The following is a 9,454-nucleotide window of genomic DNA, read 5'->3' as shown; positions in this document are numbered from 1 at the left end:
TACTTAGTGTACACGTTCACTATCCGTCCATTCTATTCTAGGTATATTTTATATGATGTATGCAAACTAAATCAATTTCATTTTTTGTAATAAATAGTATTGTATTAAACGAGCACAGAGGTATGTAAACGGTGTAAGTCCTCGCAGTGCATATATAATCGTAGGTATGCCTTGACGAGAGGAATAGAGAACGGTCCCTGGACATGTATGACTGAGTTCATCAGTCAAGTTTGAGTACATTTGGATCAACAATTAGCAAATATAGTTTTCTTTATTCCTGCGGTTTCTCATTTATAGAACAATACACGACACACACGGAAGTAACATATACAAAGCATGGGTACACTGACAAGAATAAACAAGCTTAAGTAATGCAAGAAATAACCTGACACGAGGTTCATGTACACCAACTAAAATGCTTATTGTACTCTTACAATTTCAAATCATTCTAGATGTTAGACATTCTGTTAAGAAAGTGTTTTTTTTTTCAAACATGTGTTGTGTGTTTTAGAAGGTGAATGGTTTGTGACTAGAGATTGCTACCTCTGAAGAACTGAAGAAAGACACGTCAGTCACTAGAACTCATGATAATTCATCAGGTATAGTTTTCCAAAGCCTCTGTCTCTGATAAAGTTGAATTCAAAACGAGATCTTCGCATGCAGTCAGGATGCACTAGTCCCAGTAATCTACGGTTAGTTTGCAGGATTCATATTTATTGATGTTCCTCTTGGCCCATCATGCACATCTAATGAGCATGATTTTCCTGTCATCTAAATCCAAAGAAAAATTGACTTTCAGAAAATTTTACAACTTACGCTTTGCTTTTCATTATTTGTAAGTAATTAAAAGTAATGATTTCTTCCTTTATCCAAACGCTAACTTCCCTTACCGACCGTGGCTATAGAATGTTCAGAACGTACGTTCCGCTGCAGTGCCAAAAAAAGAAGTTTATTTTTACATTCAAAATGGCATAACCCATTAATAGCTTCTAGGGCTGCACTGCTAATATAATCCACAGAAACTCCTTACAAAACATAGCCTTCTTTCATAAAGGAATTAAGGCCACACTGATTTGATTTTATGGACGCATTGATTTTCGCCTGTTCTCAAAAAACGAATCACCTCCTCTGAGGCTTGGGTGCCCTCCTCCGTAGTCCATGGTAGCTAGTGACAATTGGGAGACGGCAGTAACTATCATAATGGCTGACGGCACCTAGGCTGCTGGCGCTCCATGGAACTCCAGGACTCAGTACAGTGCCGACTCATAAATGCTGCAAAAGGCCAGCATGAGTCGGTTTGTCGTAAAGGTCGCTATGTACTACCACAAATTCACAATACCAGCTTTGTACTTATGTGGGTTAGCAGCATTGGGGGGGGGGATTCGCCCGCTCGCACTAGTTTGGGGTCTTCAGAGGATGTCATCGATAAAATTAAGTCAGTCTGGCCAAATGTAAAGATACTATCCATAATACTAGTAAGTCAGAATTTACGAGATCTATCCAATGCAGGTGATTCTCCTTGCAGCCTTCGAAAAAAGCGCCTATTCCTCCTCCTTTCTGGATAATTCATTCAGGGTTGGAAACAATTGTACAGTTCCTTATCGAACGACGTGGAGACATGTCACGAGCTAAAGAGGCAGTTGGAAGCGTATATCGGTTGACGCAGTATAATTACGTCCTCTAGCGGAATAAATATAAATGCAGATAAGCTAAGTCTTATATTTCATGCTTATAACGACAGCATAAAAAGGTCAGCATTACGTGAGGGCAATGGAGAGTATTGTATGTGAAGGAAGAAGGTACGTAGGAAAGTGAGTTGAGGTGAAGGTGTGTTGTGTTGTTAATTCCGGGGGTTCGATGTTGTTGTTTTTTTTTTTGTTTTCGCAGCTGCAGGTGTGGGATGGGCGAGACTGATGGGCTGGACAGATGTCGGCCTTGTTCACATGAAACCGGCCAAACCGCGATTCGGGCAACTCACATTCCTAATATCTGGTCCACGTGCCACACATTCCTTCCAAACCGTGTCCGATCACGATTCTCCTAATCTACATTAATTGTTTTTGATACCTTGCGTGTTATGTCAGAGGTCAACGACCTGCTTGCTGGTGCCCCCCTCCCAGCGTATCTCGGCCGAATGTCGACGTGGTCCCGCCAGAGGAGGTGAAGATCGTCCTAGAATGGACACATCATTCGACCATTAAGTTGCTGCCACGTTAATTTTTGTATTGCATATAAATAAGAGAAATATCACCTCGTAATCCATAACCAGGTGAAGTCACATTGAAATCACATTGGGCTCAGATGCAAATCGCGATGCGGGAAGACAGGTTCACCTTCCGAAGTGGTTTGGCATTGAGGCGCTTTCAATGTGATTTGGAGCGTTCAGATGGGTCCACGTAAAACCGGCTTCGGCGGAAACCATATGTAAAGCGCTCTCACTGACTCCGTCTGAACAGGGCCTTCTTTGGGTATATTATTGGAATGATGCGCATCCTTTCTAAAGGTCTTTGAGACCAAGAGGAATATGCGATGGATGGATGGATGGATGGATGGATGGATGGATGGATGGATGGATGGATGGATGCGTGCATGGATGGATAGTCGGATCTTGCTCTTCTGAAACACCATTTATCCATGCTTATGCTTGTTCGTTTCATTTGCATTGTGGTCTCAAATTTCAAAATCATAGTATTTGCGGGGTCGTGTGGCGTAGCGGTAGCGTGCTCGACTCGGAACCAAGGGGTTCGAGTCCTGACAAGCCACCGATCTTTAAAACTTGGGAAAGGCACTTCACACGACTTTCCTCATTTAACTCAAGTGAAAACGAGTTTTGTCCTGTCCTGTATTCGTCCTCTGCGTTGGTGGCGGCATGAAATAGGTTGATATAACTTGAGTGTGCTGTCATCATGTCTAGTCATGAAATGTTGGAATAAAAAAAATCATAGTTACTATATTTTTACATAACAAAGCTGCTAACAAAATAAACTTAATTTGTCTTAAAAATAACTTGATTTTATTAAATGACAAAAATTCTGTTTAAAAACATGTCTACAATTGCAGTATTCGAGTACTTAAATAAATTGCATAAATTATGTCAACAAGTTTAAGCAGTGTATATTTTTAAAATCTAGCCGAAAAGTGTGATCTTTGCCATGGTTTGACCTGTTATTGACCTCTACATAGCACTTCTCTTGGTGGACTGACCCATGTTCCCATGGGTATCTCTTTAAAACTCCGGAGTCGACCTTCCACTATTTGTACCAAAAGACACCTGACAAATCCAGCTTTGCAGTGGAGGTAAAGGTTTGAGGTTTGAAATTAATGTAAATATGTTTTAAAGTGCTTGTTTCTAGTGGTGTCAGCATAAAATTCCAATGCAAAGCCTTTTTTGACAAGATGGGGCTGTCATTGTGTATGTTACGTTCTTGCGGGTCATTGACCAGTTGGTGGGCTTGACGTGTTTAGAAATGTGATGTCGGAAGTTAGGAATAGAGGCTTTTCACATCCACCATGTTGGATTACAGAATATGTCTGTTAAACACGCCAGGATGCTGCTACTTAATCCGTTTATCTGTCAACATCTGGTCGCCGAGATTCATATGATATTTTTTTATGGCGTCAATAAAAGCCTGGCTAAACATTCTGTCTATCAACGTGTCTTTGGGTCTCAGTGGCCTTGTTCATATGAAACCACCCGAACCGCGATTCGGGTAGCACGAATTCCTCACATCTGGTCCACGTGCCATACATTCCTTTCAAACCGTGTCCAATCACGATTCTCCGAAACTGCTTCCATTGTTGTTTGATGAAAACACGCAAGGTAGCGTGTTATTAATGTCATGGGTCAACGACCTGCTTGCTGATACCCAGCGTACCTCGGCCGAATGCCGACGTGGTCCAGCCAGAGGCGGTGAAGCTCGTCCTAGAACGGACACATTATTTGACCATTACTGCTCTTTAAGTTGCTGACACGTAAAATTTGGTATTGCATATAAATAAAGAAATATCACCCCGTAACCCATGACCAAGTGAAGTCACATTGAAATCACATTGCGTTCAGACGCAAATTGAGATGCGGGAAAACCGATTCGAAACCACCTCTAGAAGATGTTTGGGATCGAGGCGCTTTCAATGTGATTTGGAGCGTTCAGATGGAGCCACTTGAAACCGGCTTCGGGGTAAACCACATGTAAAGCGCCTTCACTGACTTCATATGAACAGGGCCAGTAATGGTTTGCTGTTCTAGCCTTTCACTACTCATTCTGCATCTGACTGCCGTGCCGTATACATGGGGAGAGGCTGGTGAAATTAGCCACTCATCAATACACTTTATTATGAGGAGACAACAGATGATACATGGAGCATATACATGAAAAAATGTTATCTTTGGCTAAACAGTGTAGAACCTCTAAGGTCTTGTGACATGGATAATGTTTAGGTCTGCTTCAACTATCTGGTTAATTTGTCTTTGTGGATTATAATCCATTTTTTGAATGAGTCAATGTATTGATAGTCAACATCCTGACAGGAGTTTCTTTATAATGTTTCCTTACTGTATTATAGGAAGCCGGGAGAAATGCCCATGCCCATGCACATAGGCCGTTTTCTCTTGATAGGCGCATCAAACATCGCCGACAACATTTAAAATTCATAGCATCGATCAAAGCAGTGTTCCAGGTTACCGCACCGAGGTTAGGTGAAAGATAGTAGGTTATTTTACCAATCAATACTTGGCAGAAAATTGCATCCTCAAGATACAACAAAGTCTTCACCAGTACAGTGGTTCCAAATAAGCACACGGTATACATTTCCCTCCGACAAAACTTTGTTGTCATGTTATCTTGAAAGTTCATCAGTAGTTATTATGAAGCAAGGATAGACTGTGATTTGCAACACAAGGAATTTTACCCAAATCACCGACAGTGCAACTCCAGTCTTTGTCAAGGAAAGGGAGATCCACCGTTTCCTTGGCGTAATGTTATGCAGACGACACACGTGACTCGGTGAGCAGTGCACGATATGTTTCAGAATGTCTGTGGAGTCCTCCGTCTTTTCTTGAGGTACTACAAAGAGGCCATCTACATCATGACATTGCAACCATCCCTGAAAGACGCGGGAGAGAGAGCCACAGACTTCCTGTCTGTAACATTCATTGCTCACCGAGCTACAGAGCCCAGTTTCTTTTGTTCGAACTCACAGTTTAAACTTGCTTCATCATATTGTCATGTGTCAGAAATGATTGATACCTGAATGTGGGTCTATTCTGCCGCTGTGGTAGTACGATCCATCTCGGTATTCGTAGCACAACATGTATCACGGTTTTCTGTGATGTCTGCAGAGAAGCTGTGACGAACCAGTCTCTGGTACAGTAACGTGGGTTATTACGAATATACCAGAGACTGAATCATCACAGCCTCTCTGCATTTTATATTAATAGGAGCGAAGGTAAAAATAATCAACTTTGCGTGTTTTTCTTAAAGATCGACAAGGAAATGTTTGCGTTTGGTCGCAAATGATTTTTATACCTACTTTGACAGAAAAGACTTTCCGTCGATTTCTGAACCTATCAGATCTGGCAAAAGGTATACTTAGCCGCCTGTCTTCAAAGATTAAATATAAAAGAAATAGCGCCGTGCATTATTCTAAGGGACCTGGTTATTTAACACAATTGTTACTTAGTATCTGTAAACGTGTGCAAAAGACAAATAAGACAAAAAGTGGTAATTTGTACTTTTTGTACTTTTAACCCAATGAACTATCATATTCTCGTTAGCTAGGGGTGTTACCTGTAGTAAGAAAATTATTTTACTTTTTAACACACAACTAACTTTACTTTACTAAAATTAGTTAACGCCCCTCTAGCTAAAGCTTTTTTCGTCCATTCCGAACCGGAGCCGCGTACTCTAACGTTGGGTAAACATTTAACGAATCACAAAGACCATCAGTACATGGGGACGAAACATATGGTACTACTTATCGACCCCTCCCCATAAGCCTGAAGGAAGCACACACACCCGCTATATATTCCAAACAATGGGGTTTTCTTGACCATTCCAATTTGCCTCATAAATGTAGGGGTGCATCTGAAATGTTAATTTGACCGAAAAGACAGCTACGGCAAAAATATAAATACGTGCATCATCACGGGCATGCCCGCAGACGGCGTATAAAATTACATGTCGATTAAACAAAGAGAACCCCGTGTTCCAGCTGCGAACACGAAAAAACGACTACCCATAATACTCCGTCCGGAGGTCATGACCTCCTTCATAAACATATGGCCATGCGTGACGTGGGTTACGTTTTAGAATGTTTGACTCAGAAGTCTAAACATCATGTTTTATTTACAGATACTAATCAACCCATGCAGAACCGGACGGTGATGGTGTTCATCCACGGTGGCTGGTGGTCCAGTGGAACTGGCGCTATGTATGATGGAACCGTTCTTGCGAGTTATGGCAAAGTCATCGTCGTTACCTTCAACTACAGACTGGGTGTATTCGGTAAGCTAGCTTTCATTATTTAATGTTATTGCTCTGTACTTTCGTGTACATGACAAAACAGTAACACCTAGCTTCAGTACACAGTGAACCAGTAGCTTCAGTGTACAGTGAATCCGACAGAATCGCCCTGCTGAAAGTGACAGACGATTATCGCTAAGTCGGCTGTTGTAAACAAATGGTTGTGAAGGAAGAACTCCGATACCCAATCATTCACCAACCTGATGCAATTTTTACTTCATAATCCAAAAATTGAGATATTGTTTTTGGTGTGTCTGTCGGTGTGTGTTTCCGCACATTTGTAGTCAGTATAACTTCAGAACGCATTTATGGATTGTTATGATATTTGGTATGTTGGTAGGTTGTAGGAAGACAAAGGCCAAGGTCAAATATAGGCCTCCTGGTGGCTGACCTTGGTACTGTAGCAGGACTTCCGGGTTTTGTATCGTTTGTTCTGAACATGCTACGGTATTGACTTTTTGGTGACAGATAGATTTTCCTGTCAGGAATGACGGTAGGTTTTGTCCCCGTTGCATTTTTGGTATGTAGGTAGCGAATGTACATGATTAAATAATAATTAAGCAAATGAAGACTTAAGTTGCATAATCAAATTACAGTGTTTTACATAATAGTTCTTTTATACGTGTAATGTTTGTAATGTATGGTAGGCGGAACATCAACATAAGGTCATTATTTGCATGATGTAAAGTTCTGTCATTTTTTAATGGTGAATGATGGGAATTTCATACCTTGTGACATATGAACGTTAACATGCATATATTATTATAATATACAGGTCATTTGGATAATTAATGAGGACATGTTGAATTGAAATATTGCCAAACGATAGGAATTTCACAAGCAAAGTATTATAATTTGACTTTAGAAAACGGTAATTACGACCTTATTTACATAATCAATGAGACCAATCCCCCAAAAAACATTTACATAACCTCTAGATATGTTATGGAGGTATGAGATCTCCTAATTCTTGTTTACTAATGTTTATTATCATTAAACGATATTACAGACCGATGAAGACGTGGATAAGTAAGACCTACATTCTAAATTGCAGTGTTGGAAATTTAAACAATATCAATATTTCAACTATGACAAGGAGAATAAAGCAGAGAAAAAACGGATATTTCACTTGCTTATTACTTTGTATAATTGCTTTTTGTCCCCTTTAAACATATGATGGCTTTCTGAGGCGGTAGTATAGGTAGCCTCTTGTGCCCTTGTACTGACTTGTGTTTGACAAAATTCAATTGAACTAAATTTGGCAAAGCAAGAGGTAACTTGCAGAACGAATTAGGAAATTCTATAAATCTCATACGTTCAAGGACTGTTCAAACTTAAGGCATATGTAATTTAAAACGAGAGGAACATCGGCAGACACTAATTATGTAATTGAAGACCTAATGTGCGTACTCGGTGAGAAAATGCTATAATTCTATACTGGTTACTGCCGGGAATTTCACAGTTAAATGAAGATGATAATTTGTAAATATAACTTATTGAAATCAGGATCTCATTTCCATTATTCAGGAGTAAATGCTATAATAGTTTTTTTGTTAAAGGTCTGACGCGCCGATATTAAGCAACAGGATATAGAACTTATCCTCGTGATGGTGGCAAGGTAGAGTGGGTAGAAACATTAAGAAACATACCTTCCCGACGAACGACTGGCTGATTTGCATGTTTTTTAATTTCGCATAGTAATCCGTGCTTTTCTTAATAACAGTCGTGAAAATGTTAAACGGTCCATGATTTTAGTCAACAATTAATCAGCTAGCAGGATCTATGACATTTGGCATCTACATGATGTTCTCAACTGACTAAATAGGTCAACATTACGTGCAGGTTGATAGAAAATCAACGATGAATTGTCCCCATTGGCGTTCTGTAATCACCATTTGGCAAGCGACTCTGTATATTACATGACCCTAAACTGTTCCCTGTGCGTATTACCGTTGCATAATAACATGCAGGGTTACAGTTAATGACACGTTACGAGTGATCTTTAAAGGGTGGTTTACCAAGAAATGAATCCGATTTTCTCACACTGGATGATGTTCCGTTAAGATCTTTCGTTCGTGGTTTCAGGCACCAGATTAGACAGATTCATAAACAGATCTGCCTGTGCAGGGATGGGGGGGGGGGCAGACGTTTATGGTTATACCTCTGGTTTTCATCTCATTATTCCGCCGTCGTGGCGCCACAGGCACTGTTTTCTCCACCCCTTTCGTTTTTTTCCCTTGGCATTTCATTTAGTGTCAAGCTGGGCCATTCTCTGATGTCATCCTCCAATCCTTTCCGTTGCCTCATCATCTCCCGTCTTCTCTGTACTGTTCATTCACGAGTTTCCCATCGCCAGAACACATGGCTAAAACATGGCACTAAACCTCATTTGCATAGAACAGGACGCCATCGGAATGATCCTGTTGACGTTTAACAACTTGCTTTTGTTTTGAGGTGTTGGGGCATTTTATGCTTAACATTAATTAAATGACTATGAGTCGAATCTGACAACAAATAGATAATAAAGTTTTTGTGTTCTTCTTAACATGGAACACGTGGTTTGTAACGTTACTGCATCCTGCCTACCTGCCTAAGTGCCCAGGCCAGGTACTGGCCCCTTGCTCCCCTCCGTCAGGTTCCTCCAACCAGTTCTGTCAAGAGCGATAGCCTCAGCTACACTTAGAGTAATCCCTGTGTTACAGCATCAGTATAGCGTTATTAATATAACGTTACAAACCACATATTCCAAAAAATTTACTCTCTATTCCTTGTCAGATTCAACCCATAGTTATTTAATTAACGTTGCGCATAAGTGGCCCGACACCTCAAAACACACTGAAAAACAAACTGTTTGACTTCAACAGGATCATTCCGATGCCTTCCTGTCCTATACAATTGAGGTTTAGACCCCTGTTTTCGCAATGCATTCTGGG

General features: G+C 40.6%; 1 protein-coding gene across 2 annotated transcripts in view; it reads left to right on the top strand.

The window, feature by feature from the left end:
• Positions 1–9,454, top strand: part of LOC109465112 (neuroligin-4, X-linked-like) — an 81,645-nt gene that overhangs the window by 51,195 nt on the left and 20,996 nt on the right. For both annotated transcript variants that reach the window (XM_019762251.1, XM_019762252.1), the window contains exon 2: positions 6,351–6,503. In XM_019762251.1, coding sequence (XP_019617810.1) covers positions 6,351–6,503 — 153 coding nt within the window. The remainder of the gene's footprint in view (positions 1–6,350; positions 6,504–9,454) is intronic.

The sequence above is a fragment of the Branchiostoma belcheri genome, unplaced genomic scaffold (assembly GCF_001625305.1).
Source record: "Branchiostoma belcheri isolate BF01 breed outbred unplaced genomic scaffold, Haploidv18h27 scaffold148, whole genome shotgun sequence".
Classification (NCBI taxonomy): Eukaryota; Metazoa; Chordata; class Leptocardii; order Amphioxiformes; family Branchiostomatidae; genus Branchiostoma; species Branchiostoma belcheri.
The sequence above is the reverse complement of the archived record's forward strand: the minus strand, read 5'-3'. Positions and strand labels throughout refer to the sequence as shown.